The 25,517-nt window shown below is 39.7% G+C and overlaps 2 protein-coding genes across 2 annotated transcripts in view; one reads left to right on the forward strand and one right to left on the reverse strand.

The window, feature by feature from the left end:
- The window catches only part of LOC134653943 (potassium voltage-gated channel protein Shaw-like), a 272,060-nt gene that overhangs the window by 173,551 nt on the left and 72,992 nt on the right, over positions 1-25,517 (forward strand). The window contains exon 8 of the mRNA XM_063509313.1: positions 7,969-8,178. Within this exon, the coding sequence (XP_063365383.1) occupies positions 7,969-8,178 (210 nt within the window). The remainder of the gene's footprint in view (positions 1-7,968; positions 8,179-25,517) is intronic.
- LOC134654273 (uncharacterized) lies at positions 1,517-5,112 on the reverse strand. The gene is made up of 2 exons (XM_063509738.1): positions 4,399-5,112; positions 1,517-1,600 (listed from the first exon to the last, which is right to left on the reverse strand). The coding sequence occupies exons 1-2, from the start codon at positions 5,110-5,112 to the stop codon at positions 1,517-1,519; spliced, it is 798 nt and encodes a 265-aa protein (XP_063365808.1).

The following is a 25,517-nucleotide window of genomic DNA, read 5'->3' on the forward strand; positions in this document are numbered from 1 at the left end:
TGCCGTTGTTTGCGCACATTTGCGTTAGGAATACCAGCCGTGTTATGCTTGTTTTCCTTATGAGCAATGAGTGGCCAGGGAAATATAAAGTTGACCCCAATATCTCTGGACACCCTTTTAGAACAACCAGGGTAGTTTAGGGAAACCTTACATAACTTATGTTACCTACCTATTTGGTATTCCAATGCTTAAAAATAAAGGACAAGTGGAAAGCTCATTATTCTCGGGCGGGAATCGAACTCGTGATTAGGAAACCAGCCCGCCGCTCTACCAACTGAGCTACTGAGACTTACCCGTTGACAGCGAATATATGCACCACAGCTTATTAGTTTTCGGACACATTCGGGTGGAAACTGCAACTGACACGGGCACTATCATAGTCAATTTAATTATGACTGTCAAATTGAATGTTCTAGTCACAGTAGTAATGCGGCAACCCGGCAACGAACTGCCGTTAGCAGAAACACAGTACCGTCAAAACAGTGACATTCACTGATTTTATCAAGAAAATTGACAGTGACAGCGCTCACGTGTACTGCAGTTGTCACCCGAATGTCACCTTTTCCAAACTATTCAACTTCATTTAATTGCCTGCCAATTCGTTCTGCTCCGACTATACCATTCAGAACATCAAAATTAAACTGTATTTCTGTAGGGATTTCTCCAAATTAAACTTTATGCAAAAGTATTACGGTTTAAATTGCATTTTAATGAGATATAAGTCGAGGAAATGATTGAAAAGCTGTTTCAGGCCACTGCTTGTGAATGCGAATAATGAGGTATTTTAATACCAAAATGGAGTAAGTACAATTTTTAAGTACATCCGATTTTAAACCCTGTATCTCTAGAATAGGGTTTATAATTGCATGAGATATTACAGATAATGTATGCTTGCGTACAAAAGGAACGTCAGCAGTAATAAGTTATCGTTTGAGTCGAGATCCTGTTGTTCTCTTTGATCTTTAGCGATTCACTTTTACAATTTTTTCATTTTTATTTTTTCATTTAGAAACAAACAGTCTTATAAAACATGTAGCAAGTTTGCTTAAAGACGTCGAAGAGTAAAGGATGACTCACACTAGCCTGGGCCGGGACCGGGCCGAAAAGCTTCCGGCGCTTTGTTTTCTATGGAAAGCACCACGTGATCATCGATCAGCCGTCATAGAAAATGACATGTCGGACGCCTCGACCCGATATCTAAATAAATATTTACCAAAATAAAGCTAAAAGAAAAAGATTCTTAAAGGAAGTAACACAAACAATAACAATTAAATAGAAACTATTAGCCACTTTCCATACTTGTCGATGTTTGCAACAAAAATAAAAACTAATGTCCCAAAAAAGGGCAAAAGGAATCTCGAAGGCTCCAATAAATATAACAAGCCAATAACTTATACAAAAATATTTATCCCAATTTCTGCTAAATCTTTCAAAAATTTACCTTAATCCCATTGATATAAGGATGCATGTGTATACATACGGCCACGAAAAAAGGCACGCATGTTTACTTTAACACTCAGTGTAATACACTACGTGACATTACAAAGGTCTCTTGGGGGTCTGGAGGCAGCTGAGGCAGTTTATATCTGATGCGTTTCCACTGTTAAACGACAAAAATCGTGAGCAGGGCTAAGATGGATGGCTGTCTATCCTTAGTCACCATACCTGTCACGCTCTAACAAGTAAGAAGTGCGAAAGTGACGCATGATATGACAAGTGACAAAAACGCGACCATGATACCCGCTGCAGAAGGAGTGAAGCTCTTCCTTTCAGACTGTATTTTTTAGCGACGTACGAATACAAATACTAGAGTACTTGCCCTGTAACGGTCGTCTCACCCAGCAAAAAAAAATGCCGATATTCCCCATATTTAAATAAGCCTTATGTCGTATTAGCGTACAAAAATGACGGTCGAATTTGGCAGAAAGGTGAGGGAGTAACACATGCAAAAGATTACTCACACGTACAAAAAACATCTGTATTTAAAAGACACGCGCGCACATATAAATAAAAATTAACACATTCTCACTTGACCCTCTAATGTCTTTAAATGATTTTTTGCACAATTGTGCAAGGTTTTTGACAGAGGGGTATGTTATCGAAAGGCTAGTCCAGTTATCTACATAATATGGTCGAAGCCTTATACATATTTTGCTTATCACAACATAGTATAAAACAAAGTCGACTAGTCGCTTCCCGCTGTCTGTCTCTCCCTATGTATGCTTAGATCTTTAAAACTACGCAACGGATTTTGATACGGTTTTTTTAATAGATAGAGTGATTCAAGAGGAAGATTTATGTATAATTTGTTAACCCGTGCGAATCCGGGGCGGGTCGGTAGTGTTTTATATGTTACGAATAGGTCCAAGATTAAAAGTTTTATTTTATAAAATCTTTGGTCATAATTTCTCAAACCGTGCAATGGATACGCAATCTTTACATGCCTTATTGTTGCCGTCTGTAGGATTGATAATACCGGCTTAGTTTCTTTTCCTCTTGTTTACTGAAACAGCAGCTTTCATATTAAAATGTCAACATTTATTTTACTTATTTTTTAATAAAGATCAATTTATTCTATTTTTACCCTTTGTGTTTTTTGTGCGCACAAATGCATGTTCCCATTATCTTCAGAAAGGTTCGACCTATTTAAATGCGATTTTTACAGGGTTTTATTTACTTTCACCTGTCCGTTGTCTGTGTGTAATCAAATCTTGCAAGTTAAATTTGATCCACTTCCCGGTTTCCGATGAAGCTGAAAATTTGCATACATATGTAAGTCGGGTGATAGGAGGTGGCCATAGGAACTCTTGTGATAAAACAACGCAACCTAATTGTGTTTGGGGTTTTTAGAAATGTCTCGTTGAGTATTAGTTGCCTGTGGGAAGAATAGTACAGTCAGCGATAAATGCTTGTCCCAAAAATGAAATTTTTGACAAAAACTTATTATTTGTAATTGATTTGTCATAGGAATAAATTTAACAATCGTGCTCGTCTACTCGGGGTTTCAAGGATTTATGAAATAAATTATTTGCTAATCCGTCAAGTGGGCGAAAACTAGAACATGAACAGAAACTAGCGCAATTACCTATTTAGTGCAATAAGTCATTGAAGATGTTATAAAACTTATAAACTAAAAAAAAGCTAACATAAACTTCCCAGGCTGCAATATACACTACAAGAAACTCAAGAAAAATGCAACTTCTATATTGGTCCCCATGTTACCGGCTTAATACAACTTCCTCGTGTTGTCACAAAACTTCGGAATAATAAGTTCGGGCAACTTCGGGACGCCGATTCCGATTTAACAACTTGTCGAGGTTTTGATCTTATTTTGTAACAACCTTACGCTGATTGGTCCCCGCGCGCGTCATAAAGTCGTCTCATTATCATTATTAGGGTTTGCAAATTATCCGGATCTGGATCCGGATTCGCGGATCTTCCCATACATTTCGGATCCCTCGTGCAAACCCTAATCATTATGCATTTCGCTCGCTTTTAGCCACGGATTTGACTCAAGCGGGGAGCGGCAAATCTAGGACATTCATACATTGAAGCGACCAACGGCCTGATTCGTAAAATTTAGTTTGTATTATTATTTTTAACCCTTAGAGTCGCAAGATTTTTTTTTTAATAAAATACTTTTTTTTTATGTTTTTTAGATTTATTACAGCCACAAAATAAGTGAAAAAATACAAAAAAAAATCAACAGCCTGTAAATACTGAAATAATCGACGTATATAATAATATACGTTGCCAACACCTTAACAAAAATCAATCCTTTATCTATGTATAGTATTCTATGCAGTGCTATACTTCCTATGCGATCTGATGGTAAGCAGCAAAGCAGTTTCTCGTCTTCACGTAGCACAAGTGCACATCACATTTGGTGCATTTGGTACTTGCTTGACCCCCTTTACAAAATTTGCATCTGCCATATGCTGTGTGTTGGGGCCAATGATCAACTCTGTCGTATCTTATACTGTCAATAGGCCTCCCAGTCTTTGGATTTTGAATTTTCTTTTTGTCAGGCACTGTCTTAAAGGAATTTTCTTTTGTCACCCTGTTTTCTTTCAACAATCCAGCAAAGACTTCGTAACGGAAGTTTTTCAGGCGATCATTTTTTTTATTTATATTAGCTTGTTGATGGTGACGTCGTCTTAGAAGCCAGGCGTTATTGATACAAATATCAATAATTTGGGAAAAAATATTTAAGTACCAACGCATGGATTTCATTTCAGTACGATACAATGCTATCAGCATATCTGCGAGATCCACTCCACCCATATGACGATTGTAATGACGGACTATTTGTGGGCACTCGATGTCAATTCGTGACTTAGCCTGTTTGGAAAATCTTTTTATTGTATCCATCGGGTGAGCATCCACATACGAACTGACCAACGTTACAGCTTTGTTGTCAAACCATTTCACTACAGCAAGTTTGTTGTCGTTACATACCACTTGGCATGATGAACCTCGTCCCTTATTTTTCAGTGCCTTGTCTGACGTCAAAAACTTATTGGCATCTTTCAGTCGGTTTGTTCGGACAGTACCTAGACTAAAAATGCCGTAATTTTCTCGTAAAATATATACAAGTTCGAGCGAAGTAAAATAGTTGTCGAAATATACAACGCACGCGCGACTCTTAATCGTTTTGCACAACGCAAGAACCATTTTGGCACCAACACCTAAATTTTCTTCCTCGTCAGTAAAAGTTGAAGTTCTAAATGTGTCATCGCCAGCATAAATCATGAAATCATAAACGATGCCGGATGCTCCAGCACGAACAATGTTTTTAAATCCCCACTTGCGAGGTTTTTTAGGGTTGTATTGGCGCTTACTACCGGCTTTTTTCCCCTTGTATGGAATTACCATTTCATCTATACTAAACGCGTTTTCTTCTTCGACAGATAAGCATCTAGTTCGGATTTTTTCAAGAATTGGTGATATTTTTTGATACGGGTCTGTCGTGTCAAATTCGTCAACATCGGCGAAATGGATGAAACGTTTAATCTGTTGAAACCTTTTGAGGGACATCACGTCGGCTATTTTGGCGTATCGGAATGCTGTGCTCCAATAGTCTTTGTCAGATGGCAATTTCACAATGCCCATCAATACGATAATTGCGAGAAAATCAAGGATATCCTCTTTAGTAACCTTTATAGACCTCCCTGTTTTGTGTACACTATATACGTTAGTGCTAACGACTATGTCCTCAACTAAATCGCGAGGAAAAAAATTGTGAAAGTAATCAAGTGGTGACCAGCCGCTAGGTATCGGTTCCTTGAATACAGTCTTTGCGATATCAGCACGATGAGTAAATTTAGTCTTCCTCCACTTCAAGCGTAGATTAATTTTTTTGATGCGACGACGTTTTGCTTTTTTTGATTTAGTAGGTGCCAATTTTCGTTTCCGATTAGCTCGAGTATTTGACGCAGGCGTTCCGTTGTTTCTACGTTGTATGGTTGCAGCTCCTGGTGTACTGAGAATTGGTTCTGCACATGATGGTGTATTTATTTCAGATGGCTGTATTGATGGAAGCGATGGCAAAGACGATATCGAGGGTAATGCTTGATAGTTGCACTGTGTCGATTCGGGAAACACTTCGTCAATTATTGGTGTAAGTTCAGCTACACAATTGTCACTAACAGAAGAGTCGTTGCCCAATAAATCGAGTCTTTCATAAGAAGAATCTAAAGACGGGGCTGGTGAGCTAGAAAATGATAATAGCTCTTCAGGGTCTTGGGAAAAAATATGAGCTTCATCCTCGCTGCTAGGCTCTTCACTATCTCCTGATCCAGCTCCTATATCCGGCACTAATGCTAAAACGCGCCTAGCGCGAATATTGTGCATAGGCTGAAACAAAATTATTCGCACCTTGAATGAAAGTAAAAGTCCAGTAAATATTTTCAATCCCTGTTACGCTACTAGGAAAATTACTAATATTTAACTGTGTAGTATAATTGTATAAGCTAAATAAAATTGAGCCTGTTAGTCGAGATATATGGCCTTTTTGTGATAAGGACACTAAAATAACAATAAAATGCAGTATATTGCCGGGGTCTATTATTAAAAATAGGATTAATAAGTATAATAACACTCTGAACAGTTTTGACGTTACTTAAGGGACATAGTCGCAACGTATAGTATTCCATACGGAACAAATCAGGCTTGATTTGCAGGAGTACTGGCAACGTATAGTATACTATTCCGTGTTACAAACATGACAATACAATCTAATCTTAGTATATCCGACACACAATTTATGCATTAAAAGATGATTTAATATAATCTTCATAAAATGTAATGCTTTCTTTGGTTGATTCCTAAGAACTTTTATTAAAATATGTATATTTACCTTAAGACTCCGCAAAGATTTCTTCATGATCACAGAATTCATCCACTTGTGTTGTTATCGAGCACTAACACACGTCAAAGTATTTTTAAGTAAAATCTACCCACCTTTATAAACCGTACTAGAAAAGACATACCTGTGTAAACTTTGGTGAAGTACCCTATTTATTTTTTTATTTGTCGTGTATAGCATGATATACGAAGTGACTCTAAGGGTTAAGCTTATTTAATGTTCTATGTGTGTCAATAAATGTCATAATCTTCGAAAAAAACTGTCGTTTTGACACTGACATATCCGATCAATGTATCTTTAGCAAATTTTTGACGTATCTTAAAGTTCGAATCAGGCCGTTCGCCACGGATTTGACTCAAGCGGCGAGCGGCAAATCAAAGCCATTCAAACCCTTCTACTACATGTACAGCGAGGTGCAGAGAAAAGGTACCCCCCTTGAATACACATTTCTATGCAGAGGGGTTCCTTTTCTCTGCAGCTAATACATAGCATCGACCAAATATATGAACAGTATTTTTCCACTCGCCGCTTGCGTCCTGCGACCCGTGTCAAGACTTTATCATAACAAGATCCAAACTATAACAAATTTTTGTGTATAAAAAGTAGAATCGGCCTTGGAAGAACTTCTAGAAACTTCTTCGGAGGCGTTGTCGCTTCTCATAAGCAAGCATTGTGCTTGAGTACAATTCATTATGAGATTTAATCCTTTGGGATTAGAGTGTAATTTCCAACGTGTTTTAAGTATGAATGAAAATTTAATTCGGACAAATAATACTTGCTTTCGTGCTTGTAAAAGATTAATTTAATCTTAATATTAATCCGTTCGGGTTTACAGGCGTTTTCAAGTTGCACCGTGTTTTGTTTGTAAATAATTAAAATTTGTTAATATTGTTTCATTAAGGGCGTCTCTTTGTGTTTGTTTGACTGAGTGATAAACCTTAAGTGTTAAGGTAGGTATTAAAAGAAGGCAAGATATATTTAAAAAAAAATCACAATCTTCGACAATATAGATAGTAGGTACATAAAGTGTCATTCTATGGAACTTGCTAACTATGTAAACAAAATTCACTAGTAAATTCATCATTCAGAGACAATTTCAATATGGCGGTTTGTTTACAATGATTACATAGTTAGCAAGTTCCATAGAATGACACTTTAGATACATGTAAACTACAGCTATTTGTGATTTTCGATATTTAGATTTGACACAGAAATATGGTTTCACGTCTCTCCTGTGTACATACCTAGAGCTTAAGAGTCTCACGAACCCTCCACCAAAAAGCCGCTCCATACAGTAGAAGTTACGCTCATTTTAAGCTGAAATATTATGAAATTTTAGAAACTTGGTTACCTTTACAGTCAGCAGCAGAAGTTGCTAAGCCACCCGCTTTACAACTTCTTCTGGTGTTCAAAACTACCTTGACACGCTCTTATTCTCTTAACAATAAAGTCGCGTCAAGATAAATTAGAACACCTCGCCCACTTAGCAACTTCTGCTACTGACTGTACCACCATACCATGATTGGCGCTTGCTTGGCTAATTATAGCACTTATTAAGACCAAATTAATTCTAATTGTTCAATCAGTACACCATGTTCCAGGACAACCCCGAGAACCAGTTCAAATCCATCCCCCTCGGCCTTTGGTGGGCCATCGTTACCATGACGACGGTGGGCTACGGGGACATGGCCCCGAAGACCTACCTCGGCATGTTCGTCGGCGCGCTGTGCGCGTTGGCCGGAGTGCTGACTATCGCGCTGCCCGTACCTGTGATAGTCTCGAATTTCTCCATGTTCTACTCGCATACGCAGGTCAGTTTAGTTACATAAGTTTTTACTACCAAACTGTTGTTCCAACGCTAGTCATGGCTAGGTGAGAGTCAGAATGGCGGGTGTATGTAAATAAAATTAAACAAAAAGCATACCATATTTTAGTACCTAATTTGTACTATTTGGTACCTCATATAAAAAAATTAGTACCTCACGGTATTTAAAGTTATCAGCAATTAATTAAAAATTAAAAAACACGACTGCAGTTTAAAAGCGAACTGAAAAGCTAAAAATAATTTTTAGTTATGTTAGGTACTCAACTTAATGAATGTAAAATATAATATATAAGTGTTCTGTCAGGGTCGTAAACAGCAAACGGAAAAGTTTAGGCTCATTTAGGATCGTGACTGTACCTGTATATTTTATTTCGATGCAGTCGGGGACCTGTGAATGGGAAAAATTCAATATATCAAGGTCCCCGACTGCAATCGAAATAAAATATGCAGGTACAGTCACGATCCTAAATGAGCCTAAACTTTTCCGTTTGCTGTTTACGACCCTGACAGAACACTTATATATTATATTTTACATTCATTAAGTTGAGTACCTAACATAACTAAAAATTATTTTTAGCTTTTCAGTTCGCTTTTAAACTGCAGTCGTGTTTTTTAATTTTTAATTAATTTATTTTATTTTATACATTTTAGTGACCATACAAACCAACCACATTTTTATACTTGAGTTGCTTCAAGGAGCTTTCATCATGTTGATATTTGATATTATGTTAGCATAAAACGTGCTTAAAAACCTAAATAGGTCGGACCCAAAAACCAGACGTATTGAAAAGTGCTATGGCTTAATATCTCTGCAACTACATAATTATTTCCCATTAGTTGGCTTTCGGCCTTCGCAATTAAGATACTTAGGGAAGCTGCAGAAAGCATGCACCTTTCTTACGTTCCCGGCCTTCTGCCCTACGTGAAGCTCGGCCTTCGGCCTTTGCAATTAAGAATCTTGGGGAAGCTACAGAAAGCGTGCACCTTTCTTATGCTCTGGGCCTTTGGCCCTACGCGAAGGTCGGCCTTCGGCCTTCGCAATTAAGAAACTTGGAAAAGCTGCAGAAAGCGTGCACCTTTCTTACGCTCCGGGCCTTCGGTTCTACGCGAAGCTCGGCCTTCGGCCTTCGCAATTAAGATACTTCGAGCTGCAGAAAGCGTGCACCTTTCTTTCGCTCCGGGCCTTCGGCCCTACGCGAAGCTCGGCCTTCGGCCTTCGCAATTAAGATTCTTGGGGAAGCTACAGAAAGCGTGCACCTTTCTTACGCTCTGGGCCTTCGGCCCTACGCGAAGGTCGGCATTCGGCCTTCGCAATTAAGATTCTTGGGGAAGCTGCAAAAAACGTGCACCTTTCTTAGGCTCCGGGCCTTCGGCCCTACGCGAACCTTCGGCCTTCGCAATTAAGATACTTGGGGAAGTTGCAGAAAGCATGCACGTCTCTTACGCTCCGGGCCTTCGGCCCTACGCGAAGCTCGGCCTTCGGTATTTACAATTAAGAAACGGGGAAACTGCAAAAAGCGTGCGCCTTTCTTACGCTCCGGGCCTTCGGCCCTACGCGTGCTCGGCCTTCGGCCCTACGCGTGCTCGGCCTTCGGCCTTCGCAATTAAGAGACTAGGGGAATTTACAGGAAGCACACACCTGCCTTACGCTTCGGAGCGTCGACCCTATGCGGAGTTCGGCCTTCGGCTTTCGTTTTTAAAATACTCGGGGAAGTTGCAGGAAGAGCCCATCTGTCTTAAGCTCCCAGTCTTTGCATCTCGTAAAATATTGTTTCACAACAGTAGCACGTGTGCTCCGGGATTTGCAAAATTTGTCGGGAAAAATTAAAATCATCATCAAAGACCTGCCTTCTACAGTCATGGTAATAGTGTCGCATACCTGAGAGACTTTCTTCATGAGAAGAAGGTATCTCTTGTGAACGTCCTGACGCCGAGTACTCGCGGCTTTGCGTCAACCTCGTGTCACGTGCTGTGGGAGACTCTAGGTCCCGGACAAGTGATGCGTGTTCACGCATCTGAGTAAGTCTTGCCTCGTGTGCAGCATGAGACTCTATCTCCCTCATCATTGAAGCATACTCTCGCTTCTGTGCCAAACGCTTATCACGAGATTTGGGCGACTCATGCTCACGCATTAATGAAGCGTGTAGGCTCTTCTGAGTCAGCCTCTTAGAACGCGCAGACAAGGATTCCTCTTGTCGTCTTTGTGACATTTGTGAGCGATTTGTAGCTAATCTTGCTTCTGTTTGGTTGTCTATTCCACGCCTTACTAGGGAATACCTATTTTGGGCAGATTTTTTGGAAATACTCTGCTTTTGTTCGTTAGACAGTTGAGAATAATGTTTAGACATGTTTTCTTTCACGCTGTGTAGCCTATTTTTGCATGAACGCGGCGATTCATTCATACGCTTATCGATAGCTTTACGTGCCCTACTTGTTTTTTTCGAAAGAGCCATTTTCCATAGAAAACTGTTACATTCTATTCAAAGTCTCAAGTTAAATCTTATAATAAACAGCACAATATGTTTATTCAGAGTACCTGAGCATTTCTCAAATAATTTGTAAATTTCGATCACATCTTAAATTTCTATAAAAATTGGTATGCTGGTAAAGTACATGAAGCTGAACAATTTCCACCATATTTTCCAAAATGTCCAAGAATGTTTATATGAAACATTCCTTTTTTGTTACCAAATGTGTAAGGAAATCTGGTAACAAAAAAGGATGTTTCATACAAACTTTCTTTCAAAATCGTTCAAACCGTTCCTTTCGTATTTGACACTTTCGCAATTGAAAATAACGTAAGCGCCACGTATGACGTTGTCTGTATAGCTGCAAAGAGAAATGTCATTAGCGCGATGTAGAACATTTCGTATTTTCTCTACAACGATACAATTAAACATATAACTTATATATATTCGTATGATCGCCTTAAAAAATCCTTTCTTTTAATATCCCATTCAATAGATTTAGACAATTCATTTATCTTTGCGTTATACTTATATTTTGTAAAAGCTTGTCCTACCAAATGAATAGTTTAAACCATATTTTGTGTACAGTTTTAGAATCGTCTTTCAAAATCCTTTATTTTAATACCCAACTCGATAGGTTTATAAGGTTTATTTTTGTTTCGGTTGCACAATTTGCAGTGCATAATCCGCCATATTGGTTTTGTGATGACGTCACATAGCCTATGTTACTCGGGATGACATAAGGATTCCAATGATATCTCAAACACCTAAATCGGTTCAGGCACTTAGCTGTTATGGTGTAACAAAGAAACTTACATACCCACATACAAACATGAACCCTGAAAACAATACACTCTTTTTTTGGGGCAGTCGTGTAAAAAACGTTACACCCGCCAACCTGACAGTCAGAATGGCGGGTGTATTTTATTATGCTATGATCCCGCGATTATTGATAAATTCTATAAAAGCCAAATTTTAGTACCTTTTTAGTACTTTCATATTCAATTATAAATTGAGCCATTTTATTTGTGGTTTCCGAGTTATACTCATTTTACACTTTGCATTGCTATTAAAAAAATTCAGGCGCTTTAATTTTTCACCGTATCGATATCGTTTTTAAGAAAAAACGCTACGCTACAACTATTTTTATTACGCCAGGATTTAGTACCTTTCATGATTAATCTGTTACCCTTTCACGGTCAGTGTTGGCCGTAATGTGTAATTCTAATTAACAATTAATCATTTCCATTAACCATTAAATCCGCAATTAGTCAATTGCATTACGCATCAATTTAAATTAAGTTAATTAGAATTGAATTTTGAGACGTTTAATTACATTGATTGTCAATCTAAATTAACGTTTAATGCAATTAAATCAATTTTTTCATAAACTAATAATTAATGTTACTATTGCTTAGAAACTTGGAGCTAGGTATTAAAATTAAAAATAAGCATATGAATACAAGCTTCAGTGAATTATCAGGTCGTGATATTTTAAAATGAGACAACAAAATGACCCTGAAACCTGGCAGTAGGTACCTACTGGAACTCAGGTTTGGTGCAACATAGACACACGCCGTTTAGGTCATCCGACTCGTCTTGATGAGCACTTGGGAGAGCAGTACCCAAGATAGAGCTGATGCTGAACCCTGGCAGTACCTAGTGGAACTCAGGTTTGGTGCAACATAGACACACGCCGTTTTGGTCATCCGACTCGTCTTGATGAGCACTTGGGAGAGCAGTACCCAAGATAGAGCTGATGCTGAACCCTGGCAGTACCTAATGGAACTCAGGTTTGGTGCAACATAGACAAACCCCGTTTTAGTCATCCGACTCGTCTTGATGAGCACTTGGGAGAGCAGTACCCAAGATAGAGCTGATGCTGAACCCTGGCAGTACCTAATGGAACTCAGGTTTGGTGCAACATAGACAAACGCCGTTTTGGTCATCCGACTCGTCTTGATGAGCACTTGGGAGAGCAGTACCCAAGATAGAGCTGATGCTGAACCCTGGCAGTACCTAATGGACCTCAGGTTTGGTGCAACATAGACAAACGCCGTTTTGGTCATCCGACTCGTCTTGATGAGCACTTGGGAGAGCAGTATCCAAGATAGAGCTGATGCTGAACCCTGGCAGTACCTAATGGAACTCAGGTTTGGTGCAACATAGACAAACGCCGGTTTGGTCATCCGACTCGTCTTGATGAGCACTTGGGAGAGCAGTACCCAAGATAGAGCTGATGCTGAACCCTGGCAGTACCTAATGGAACTCAGGTTTGGTGCAACATAGACAAACGCCGTTTTGGTCATCCGACTCGTCTTGATGAGCACTTGGGAGAGCAGTGCCCAAGATAGAGCTGATGCTAAACCCTGGCAGTACCTAATGGAACTCAGGTCTGGTGCAACATAGACAAACGTCGTTTTGGTCATCCGACTCGTCTTGATGAGCACTTGGGAGAGCAGTACCCAAGATAGAGCTGATGCTGAACCCTGGCAGTACCTAATGGACCTCAGGTTTGGTGCAACATAGACAAACGCCGGTTTGGTCATCCGACTCGTCTTGATGAGCACTTGGGAGAGCAGTATCCAAGATAGAGCTGATGCTGAACCCTGGCAGTACCTAATGGAACTCAGGTTTGGTGCAACATAGACAAACGCCGTTTTGGTCATCCGACTCGTCTTGATGAGCACTTGGGAGAGCAGTGCCCAAGATAGAGCTGATGCTAAACCCTGGCAGTACCTAATGGAACTCAGGTCTGGTGCAACATAGACAAACGCCGTATTGGTCATCCTACTCGTCTTGATGAGCACTTGGGAGAGCAGTGCCCAAGATAGAGCTGATGCTAAACCCTGGCAGTACCTAATGGAACTCAGGTCTGGTGCAACATAGACAAACGTCGTTTTGGTCATCCGACTCGTCTTGATGAGCACTTGGGAGAGCAGTACCCAAGATAGAGCTGATGCTGAACCCTGGCAGTACCTAGTGGAACTCAGGTTTGATGCAACATAGACACACGCCGTATTGGTCATCCTACTCGTCTTGATGAGCACTTGGGAGAGCAGTAACCAAGATAGAGCTGATGCTGAACCCTGGCAGTACCTAGTGGAACTCAGGTTTGGTGCAACATAGACACACGCCGTTTTGGTCATCCGACTCGTCTTGATGAGCACTTGGGAGAGCAGTACCCAAGATTGAGCTGATGCTGAACCCTGGCAGTACCTAATGGAACTGAGGTCTGGTGCAACATAGACAAACGCCGTTTTGGTCATCCGACTCGTCTTGATGAGCACTTGGGAGAGCAGTACCCAAGATAGAGCTGATGCTGAACCCTGGCAGTACCTAATGGAACTCAGGTCTGGTGCAACATAGACAAACGCCGTTTTGGTCATCCGACTCGTCTTGATGAGCACTTGGGAGAGCAGTGCCCAAGATAGAGCTGATGCTAAACCCTGGCAGTACCTAATGGAACTCAGGTCTGGTGCAACATAGACAAACGCCGTTTTGGTCATCCGACTCGTCTTGATGAGCACTTGGGAGAGCAGTACCCAAGATAGAGCTGATGCTGAACCCTGGCAGTACCTAATGGAACTCAGGTCTGGTGCAACATAGACAAACGCCGTTTTGGTCATCCGACTCGTCTTGATGAGCACTTGGGAGAGCAGTGCCCAAGATAGAGCTGATGCTAAACCCTGGCAGTACCTAATGGAACTCAGGTCTGGTGCAACATAGACAAACGCCGTTTTGGTCATCCGACTCGTCTTGATGAGCACTTGGGAGAGCAGTACCCAAGATAGAGCTGATGCTGAACCCTGGCAGTACCTAATGGAACTCAGGTCTGGTGCAACATAGACAAACGCCGTTTTGGTCATCCGACTCGTCTTGATGAGCACTTGGGAGAGCAGTGCCCAAGATAGAGCTGATGCTAAACCCTGGCAGTACCTAATGGAACTCAGGTCTGGTGCAACATAGACAAACGCCGTTTTGGTCATCCGACTCGTCTTGATGAGCACTTGGGAGAGCAGTACCCAAGATAGAGCTGATGCTGAACCCTGGCAGTACCTAGTGGAACTCAGGTTTGATGCAACATAGACACACGCCGTATTGGTCATCCTACTCGTCTTGACGAGCACTTGGGAGAGCAGTACCCAAGATAGAGCTGATGCTGAACCCTGGCAGTACCTGCAGGTTCAAGATGTGACGGATGACCTAAATAGCGTGGGCCTATGTTGCACCAAACCTGAGTTCCACTAGGTATAGCCAGGGTTCAGCATCAGCTCTGTCTTGGGTACTGCTCTCCCAAGTGCTCATCAAGACGAGTCGGATGACCAAAACGGCGTTTGTCTATGTTGCACCAAACCTGAGGTCCATTAGGTACTGCCAGGGTTCAGCATCAGCTCTATCTTGGGTACTGCTCTCCCAAGTGCTCATCAAGACAAGTCGGATGACCAAAACGACGTGTGTCTATGTTGCACCAAACCTGAGTTCCACTAGGTACAGCCAGGGTTCAGCATCAGCTCTATCTTGGGTACTGCTCTCCCAAGTGCTCATCAAGACGAGTTGGATGACCAAAACGGCGTGTTTCTATGTTGCACCAAACCTGAGTTCCATTAGGTACTGCCAGGGTTCAGCATCAGCTCAATCTTGGGTACTGCTCTCCCAAGTGCTCATCAAGATGAGTCGGATGACCAAAACGGCGTGTGTCTATGTTGCACCAAACCTGAGTTCCACTAGGTACTGCCAGGGTTCAGCATCAGCTCTATCTTGGGTACTGCTCTCCCAAGTGCTCATCAAGACGAGTCGGATGACCAAAACGGCGTTTGTCTATGTTGCACCAAACCTGAGTTCCATTAGGTACTGCCAGGGTTCAGCATCAGCTCTATCTTGGGTACTGCTCTCCCAAGTGCTCACCAAGACGAGTCGGATGACCAAAACGGCGTTTGTCTATGTTGCACCAAACCTGAGTTCCACCTAGGTACAGCCAAGGTTCAGCATCAGCTCCATCTTGGGTAATGCTCTCCCAAGTGCTCATTGTGACGAGTCGAATAGCCTAAACGGCTTGTGTCTATGTTGCACCAAACCTGAGTTCCACTAGGTACAGCCAGGGTTCAGCATCAGCTCTATCTTGGGTACTGCTCTCCTAAGTGCTCACCAAGACGAGTCGGATGACCAAAACGGCGTTTGTCTATGTTGCACCAAACCTGAGTTCCATTAGGTACTGCCAGGGTTCAGCATCAGCTCTATCTTGGGTACTGCTCTCCCAAGTGCTCACCAAGACGAGTCGGATGACCAAAACGGCGTTTGTCTGTGTTGCACCAAACCTGAGTTCCACTAGGTACAGCCAAGGTTCAGCATCAGCTCCATCTTGGGTACTGCTCTCCCAAGTGCTCATTGTGACGAGTCGAATAGCCTAAACGGCGTGTGTCTATGTTGCACCAAACCTGAGTTCCACTAGGTACAGCCAGGGTTCAGCATCAGCTCTATCTTGGGTACTGCTCTCCTAAGTGCTCACCAAGACGAGTTGGATGACCAAAACGGCGTTTGTCTATGTTGCACCAAACCTGAGTTCCATTAGGTACTGCCAGGGTTCAGCATCAGCTCTACCTTGGGTACTGCTCTCCAAGTGCTCATCAAGACGAGTCGGATGACCAAAACGGCGTTTGTCTATGTTGCACCAAACCTGAGTTCCATTAGGTACTGCCAGGGTTCAGCATGAGCTCTATCTTGGGTACTGCTCTCCCAAGTGCTCACCAAGACGAGTCGGATGACCAAAACGGTGTTTGTCTATGTTGCACCAAACCTGAGTTCCACTAGGTACAGCCAAGGTTCAGCATCAGCTCCATCTTGGGTACTGCTCTCCCAAGTGCTCATTGTGACGAGTCGAATAGCCTAAACGGCGTGTGTCTATGTTGCACCAAACCTGAGTTCCACTAGGTACAGCCAGGGTTCAGCATCAGCTCCATCTTGGGTACTGCTCTCCCAAGTGCTCATTGTGACGAGTCGAATAGCCTAAACGGCGTGTGTGTATGTTGCACCAAACCTGAATTCCACTAGGTACACCCAGGGTTCAGCATCAGCTCTATCTTTGGTACTGGTCTCCCAAGTGCTCATCAAGACGAGTCGGATGACCAAACGGCGTGTTTCTATGTTGCACCAAACCTGAGGTCCACTAGCTAGATAAAAATTACGGGCGCCTTTATAAAATTACGATATATTTTTGTTAATTGATAATTATCAATAATATTTTTAATTGTCATTAAAAATTGATTTAATTTTTAATGGTTTGTAAAGCATTAACCATTAATTCTTTTTAATTTTTAATGGTTCGAAATAAATTAATATTAATGCAAATTGATGTTAATGCGAATTGACAATTAATTTTCCTTCAATGGTTAATGGTTAATTCGAATTAACCTTTTCAATGGTTAATTTTTAATGGTAATTGGGATTAACGTTCGGCCAACACTGTTCACGGTTAATCTGTTAGGTTCAATTAACTATGAAAATTACGTCTTACAAATGGCCAGGCGCCATGTCAAAGGATTCTTCCTAAGAAATTCCGCTCTTCATTGTGGCCTCATCTGTAGTGCGAACGATTTTAGTTTAGCTGACCGATTTTAGTCAACTAAAATACTCGCCACTCGACTAATATAGTCCGAACTAGGCTATAGTGTTTTTTTTTTCAAAAAACTGTTTAAGGCATAGTATGTAGGTACATGTACAGGCATAGGCTATCAGACTTTCTCCCACTCTCTATCAGGTAAGCGCAGACCAAATTCACATTCAAGCGTACCTATGCTGCGCAAGCATTTCCTTGACAAACTTTCTTCTTCGTCAACTTAATGATTCACACTAGCTAGGTATACAGGTTGGCCAAAAAATAAGTGCATTTCCGTTGCCAGGGAGGTATATTAAGTATAGATATTAGATTAATAACCTATCGGTGTTTGACTGTTTTATATCGACTACTTTTTCAAATGTCGTTATTTTATCTAAATAAAAACGTGCAAGCCGTGTTTGTGCAAGATTTTCGTAATGTACCATTATAAATTTCATTACTGAACCCTATTAGCGCCTTTTGTGTCTTTAATTTTCCTTTAGAGCGGATGGAAATAAGTAAATCTAAATAACGAAACTTAAAACCGAAATCAGGATCAAAATGGATGGAAATATATTTCTTATGCTCTGATAGAACGTTGTTCTAAAAGGTGTTGATGATACGTTTCTGCACTACGTACTACGTAGAGCATGTTACGTTAAGTTGCAAATAAGACTATGTTAAAATTTTAACGATAAGCAATTGAAATTTGAGTTTAAATGGATTTGTTATACAATTTTCATTCTGATATTTAACTCCCCATTCCATAAATAACGATACTTTTGCCTAAATTGTGAGGTAATTGTAATAAGTACCCTCAAGATTTAATATATAATTTTATACTTAGTCATGTTTTAATAAAACACGTATTTTACTTTCCTCGTATTCGAAATGAAAAGTAGAGTGTTTAACTCGAGTGAAAGGCATCATATCAGCCTCGGACTATTGGCGCTCTCACTGCGTTCGAGCACCAAACTACCTCGGCAGAAATGAGTGCCTTTCATCCCTTGGTTAACAATCTACTAGTAACACACCTTTGTTTTTATCATGAAATGGTGTTAAAAAAATACCGCTAAACATGTGCATCCTTAAAAAAGTTCAACAATAATTATTATTTTAAGTCGAGTGTGAAAATTATAATTTCTTGTAAAGATTAATAGAGTCTGTGCGGAAAGAGAAGAGTCGTGAAATGTATGGGCTGCCTTGAAAATAAAAATGAAAAAAATATTTATACTCGTATAAATATGCCTTACATTCCACGACTCTTCTGCACACACTCTATCGACTGGTCATATGATCAATATGATTATCATAATCCTGACTTACCATAATCATAATTGCATATAAAAGTGCCAAAACGCCGAGCATGACGTGCATGCCTATTTCTGTAAATTTAATTAATGTATAATACTTAGTGAACAAAAGCCACTAATAATTACAGCATTCGTTTATTTAATTTGATTTCAAATTGTTTAAGTATTTTCCTCGCGTTGGTGTGGAAAGAAATTGTGTTTCATTTGGTAGCAAAGTTTTTTTAAGCCTCATGCGTTGTAGTTGAAACCCTCGCTACTTTCAAGATTCCTGTACTTTAGAACCACGCGCTACGCTCATGGTTCTATTTTTGAAACTTTCACTTACTCGTGTATCAATATTAGCACGAGGATATTAAACAACAACTTTGCCCCTTGTAAAACAATTGCACATTAATGTGCCCAATAATAGGGCAGACATTAACGAAATAGAAATTGCTCAGGACGGATAGTTAGTGTATTATTATAAATATTATTATTTTGTATCTCCTTGGATATCACGGGCCTATAATCCCGGTTTTTTGATAGGCTTGCGTAGGGACACAGATCCAACACGTAGAGGCCCCTTGGAGAGCTTTTATGTCATGTAGAACGCCTGCTGGAACCCGTTCACAGGTGCAACAATAGACAGAGGCATTGGGACTATTGTAGAAAAAGAGAACAGTATACCGATCTATGGATTGAAGTTTGGGTGGACTATGAGACTGGGTTATTACAAAGACGTACGGACACCTGCCATAACAATGTGTTCACAAGTTATCGAGGCAGGTGGGGACTTGCCGCGCACTAGATGGGCCTATTATTTTTATTATTATAAGCCTATACAATTACAGTGTCCCACTGCTGGGCAAAGGCCTCCCCCCCTCGATCTCCACTCTTCTTATTTGATTAATCACCATGTACCTACTTAAGAATAGGTATTATGTACACAATTACATGCACAACGAAGAGCGGAATTTCTTCTTAGGAAGAATCCTTTGACATGGCGCCTGGCCATTTGTAAGACGTAATTTTCATAGTTAATTGAACCTAACAGATTACCCGTGAAAGGGTAACAGATTAATCATGAAAGGTACTAAATCCTGGCGTAATAAAAATAGTTGTAGCGTAGCGTTTTTTCTTAAAAACGATATCAATACGGTGAAAAATTAAAGCGCCTGAATTTTTTTAATAGCAATGCAAAATGTAAAATGAGTATAACTCGGAAACCACAAATAAAATGGCTCAATTTATAATTGAATATGAAAGTACTAAAAAGGTACTAAAATTTGGCTTTTATAGAATTTATCAATAATCGCGGGATCATAGCGTAATAAAATACACCCGCCATTCTGACTGTCAGGTTGGCGGGTGTAACGTTTTTTGCTGATAACTTTAAATACCGTGAGGTACTAATTTTTGTATATGAGGTACCAAATAGTACAAATTAGGTACTAAAATATGGTATGCTTTTTGTTTATTTTTGTTTACATACACCCGCCATCCTGACTCTCACATGGCTAGTCATAAGATTGTTGTGTCAAATAAATTATTTTCATTTCTTTTCATCATGAGGGCTATCCGTAAAGTCCGTACTTTAGACACAGTCGCGCGGAATAATGAGTGTGTGTAATGTGTTCTGTTTAAATCATTTTTTAGGCATGACTGTGTCTTTTAGATTTTTTTGGAGATTTTTTAGACATGTTTTCGTACGTCGTTAAAGGAGTTACAACCAAAAAGATTAAAAAATTACAAAAAACTTACTCGATGAAAGACTGAAATAGAAATTTAATACAGACGTGATGGTATTTGCTTCGCATCCCGAGCGAGAAGTGTGCCACGTTATTGCGTTTTAACATATACTATAGACAAATAAACATACGACAAATGTATAAAGAAGCATAACAACAGAATATCAGATCAGCTTCTCTTGCCTGTATGTATATTTCATAACCCTTAAAACTTTTTGTACACCTTCTGAAATTGACTAGTTTATTTACTCTTTGATCACATTACGAAATTAGCGGAATTCCCAATAAATAGTGTTAGTACATATTATACTCTGGCAAACCCACTAAGTCTGTCGAAAAAGGCGCGAAATTCAAATTTTCAATGGAACGTCAACCCATCGCGCCTACAGTTTTCCCGCCTTTTTCTACTGACGTAAATGGCTTGCGAAAGTTGCGAAACTATATAATATAACAAACAATAAGATTTTTTATAGGAAAAGTTGCCATAGCCGTTATGGTTTTTCAAAGTAAATATGTAGGCACGTCAACACCACCTGTATTTTTTCTCAACTTGCTACAAAATAACTCATTTAAACGTAACTTTGAGCCAAATATTTGTATCCGTCACCTGCCAAAACCCAACCTGGCAAGCAATTTAGAAGCACAAAGTTACTGCTGCACTCAGCAAAATGTGTCACTGAGATTTCCCCGTTCAAAATATTAGTAACACCTCAACTAAAGTGCCGATACCAAACGCATGTATAAGTTGGTAGAATGTATTAACATTTCGCTGCAGGCGCCCGTTTCTCGGTCAATTTAAATTTAGATATGTACAGTCAGCAACAATGAAATATATCGATAGTTTGTGTTCAAACGTACCTACCTGCAAGAGTTTAATTGTTCTAGATATCCCTTTGTTAAAAGGGTGTTCAGAAATTGACATATAAGTATATTAGCGGCCGCAATAATGATGCTGCAACAGTAGTGCAACTACAGTTGACATCCGGATGACGTCAATTTTATATAAATTAAGTTAAGAATAAATTAAAAAGTGAACAAATTACTGTCTTGGGTGGGACTTGAACTCACGGCCTTTTGATACAGCAGAGCGCTGCAGCAGCTGCTGCTGTGGTGCTCAGCTCAGATGGCAGAGCGCTGGAGTATAATAATTATATCCAGAGGCCGTGAGTTCAAGTCTCACCCAAGACAGTAATCATCTACTTTTAAATTTATTCTAAGCTTAATAGCATCGCTCGCAGACGTTTCTGCTTGTTAAAAATTAAAATCTATATAAATTATTTTTAAACAATAACTTTCGAACGGTATTGTCACAACTCACATATAATTACTAATATAATAAGCTACTGTGTAACTAGCCAAACATTAATTAATGAATGTAATTGACCTGAAATTAATTGGCACTTGACCTTTCAACTCCCATCAGCGAAACTGTTCCCTTTGACCTATTTTGCTGTCAATATAGGTTACCTATACATTTCAATACATACATACATATATACATATAATTACGCCTATATCCCGGATTTCCACTTGCTACGATCCTGACATACCTCTTTCGCTTCCGTACATTTCAATTCGAATAAAATTTCATTTCGACCGAATTTAAATTGAGATCAAATCGAATTCTTTTGTTTCAGACATTTTCGTCATTATAAAATCGTATTTGATGTTATAATAACAAAATCGACATATGGGGCTTTATCTATGAAAAGGGACCTTATTGTCGATGGCGCTTACGCCGCACAACGTCACGCGGCATTGTATTTCTATCGGAGCATCGTTAATAATGGCGTAAGCGCCATCCACAATAAGGTCCCTTTCAATAGATAACGTCACATATTTTTATTGACAAGAAATGTCTTCTAACAAAACATCTAAATCCCAGCCATCATGGAAATGGCAACTGTTAAAGTCTTGCATAGATGGCGCCAGCATAGGTTTTACCGTCTCTAGTTTGGTTATACGAGATTTGACTTAAAAGGCTAGCATCTACATACATTAAATTGTACAGCTTCTATACACAATATTTCACCGTCGAAATAGAAATAGTCTTATTTTCCATACTTCAAGATGGCTACGTGATCGTCATGTCAAACAATCAATCGATCAAGTACCGTCTAGCAAGGGACGTTTTTTGCGCTGTATACTTACATTTTATATTGTTTAATAATCAAATAGGTCCCATAGACATGTGATCCTCAAAACAAACCGGATCGACTGACTCGCTCAAAAAGTTGTCATCTAGCCTATTTTATATCTCCGTCTAAAGCAGGGGTTTTCAAAGTGGGGGGCGCGACCACATTTTAAGGGGGGCGAGGGGCCTCGGGAAATTTGAACACGATTACCTAATTAATAAGTAGTTCTCCGTTTCCTTGCATCGAAGCGAAGGGGGCCGTGGGAACTTCATTTTAGTAGGGGGCGTGCCTAAAAAAAGTTTGGGAACCCCTGGTCTAAACCTAAAGTGTAGTAAGTACTATAAATGTATACATATTACGGTATAGTACACGGCCTGTAGAATGTGTGTAGAATCTACCGCTCCATCGGCTCTCTCGCTTCATTTACTCTAAAACCCGAGGCGTCGCTCGAAATATTGTTTAGTACAGGCAGCAGCAGAAGTTGCTAAGCGGACGAGGTGTTCAAAATTGCCTTGACGCGCTCTTATTCTCTTAACAATAAAATCGCGTCAAGATAATTTTGAATACCTGGCCCTCAGCAACTTCTGCTGCTAACTGTACATCGATGTATTCTCGGCGTTTTAAAATACTGAAAATACTGATAAAAAGTTTCTGTAGGTAAACGTTGTTTATTGCTGCAATCTTTTTTTACGGTGATGTTTAGTTTCAACTAGGTACCTTACTTCTATTTTTACCGACTACAAGAAAAAAAATCATAGGACACACACGACCTTAGCCGCTGCTATACAATGTAATTTTAAAATTACAGTCTGAAATGCGGTTGCACAGCCAGTAAAGGAAGACTCACGTTAGACCGGGCCGTGTCCGGGACGTCTCCGGGCCGGAGCTTCCGGCGCTTACTTTTCTATGACAGATGACCGGTGATCACGTGTCGCTTTCCATAGAAAACGAAGCTCCGAAAGCTTCGGCCCGGACACGGCCCGGTCTTAAAGTGCGTATCTTTATGAATGAATTCCATTTATAAAGTAGGTAATGACTTTTGCAGCTCGCTGTAGATAATATTTCTGGATTATACCTAGTCAACGTAATTAGCCAGTATTTATTTAACCTCAATTGTTAACCAGTTTTGAGACTTAGTGACTAAGACTGAGGAAAGTTTATGTCGTACGACTATATGAAAATCGTATAAGTATCTAATTAAATAATATAAGTCTACTCTAATTCCACTTAACGTAATACCCAGAGATACGTTTTAGAAATAAGAATAGAATAGAAATTAGTAACATAAAAGGATAACGTGCCACGAAATGGTCTCACCTCAGCATGTTGCTGGCGACTTCCAGCGCTGATCTTCCGATGAGACCATCCGGTGAAACTATCACGACAAACATGAAACACGACAGGTTAGTGCACTGCCTTATGGGAATATAGTTCAGATCCGGAAACCGCTTCCAACTTTTAGTATGTTGTTGGGCATGGTATTGGGTCTCCAAAACTGCCGGGAGACAGCGGCGCCGGCCATCTACTTCAGCGGAATGACGTCATAAAAATGACTCCCGCCTCGTTGCGAATATTGCATATTGCACCCAAACTATGCATTGCACATAGACGTGTGGGGTATTAAATGAAAGCCAATTAAATATACTACATTTAATTTGTACAGTGTGTACCGAAATAAACGACAGTCTCTTCGACCGTTTCCCATAAGGCATAGTACTAGGTTACATGAATCACGACATGGTAACATGACAAGGTGAAATAATACTATAATCGTCATACAGCTTTCGACGCATATCGAACCGACGTCTTCCTATGATAACATTATGAATAATCTAACCGAGCTCCAATAGTTACAAATTCACAGAGTAAATGTTAACCTAAACGATACGGGACTACGTCAATATTATTTCAGGTTAAAATGAGAAATCGGCAATATTTAGAGGATGTAGGTATTATAAGTCCTGCTGCAGACTATTACTTATTTATCATAAACTATTCGGAAGATTGCGGCCTTGCGGGTCACTTCTGGATGAGATTGGCTCAGGACCGGATAAGTGGCGTACTCGAAAAGAGGCCTATGCTCAGCAGTGGGCGATAAAAGGCTGATATGATGATGATGATAATGATCATAAACTGTACGTCAATTCAATCGATCTATCAATTTTTTATTCGTTCATCACAGGAACATAAATAGGTGATAACTTAATATTCTAAGTACGGCCACGATGTGCCTCAATAATCTCTTAATTATTAATAATAAATTACCTAAGTAAATAATTACCTGAGCTTAGAATTCTCTCTCCATACATAAGTATTTTTTCTTAATAAATAATAAATTGTAACTATGATAAAACAGTGATGAAAATGAAAATGAAAATGAAAATGAAAATGATTTATTTAGGCATCAAAAATGCAGCTTATTACATAGTGGAAGGGTATTACATTTTTAGGAGTAAGTATTCTATTGTTAGACAGCCTAGGAATAGTGTCCTGAGCCCTAAACTAGGTAAACCTGTCTTATAGGGATCAGGGAATAAACCACCGCTACTTCTAGCAATCTAGGTTGTGAAGTATACACATGTTAAAAATATTATACCTAAGGTTCAGATCGCTTACATATGTACTATACGTACCTATACAATGCAACATTTATGGCAACAATTTTTATAGTTTAATAAGGATGATAGAAATATGACATTGCACTTAAACCAGTATCAACTATATACCTACTCATCTGTTTATACATTTATATTCACTATTACTATAATTTATTATACCTACTGCTAAGATAATTACGTAAGTGTGTTGTGTTGTGTATGTGTGTGTTGTGTGTGTGCTTGTATGATGAACTATTCCATGATATATATTACCTTTAAACGAGCAACTCTTGTATATTTATTAATTATTATCTATATATATTTCGGGGATCTCGGGAACGGCTGTAACGATTTCGATGAAATTTGCTATATTGGGGTTTTCGGGGGCGAAAAATCGATCTAGCTAGGTTTTTCATCGATAAGATCAACTTTTAATCTTACTTTTAGTTCAATAAGGAAGAGTTCCTTATCTACATGCTTAACTTATGCA

Source organism: Cydia amplana, chromosome 14 (genome assembly GCF_948474715.1).
Source record: "Cydia amplana chromosome 14, ilCydAmpl1.1, whole genome shotgun sequence".
In the NCBI taxonomy this organism is placed as follows: Eukaryota; Metazoa; Arthropoda; class Insecta; order Lepidoptera; family Tortricidae; genus Cydia; species Cydia amplana.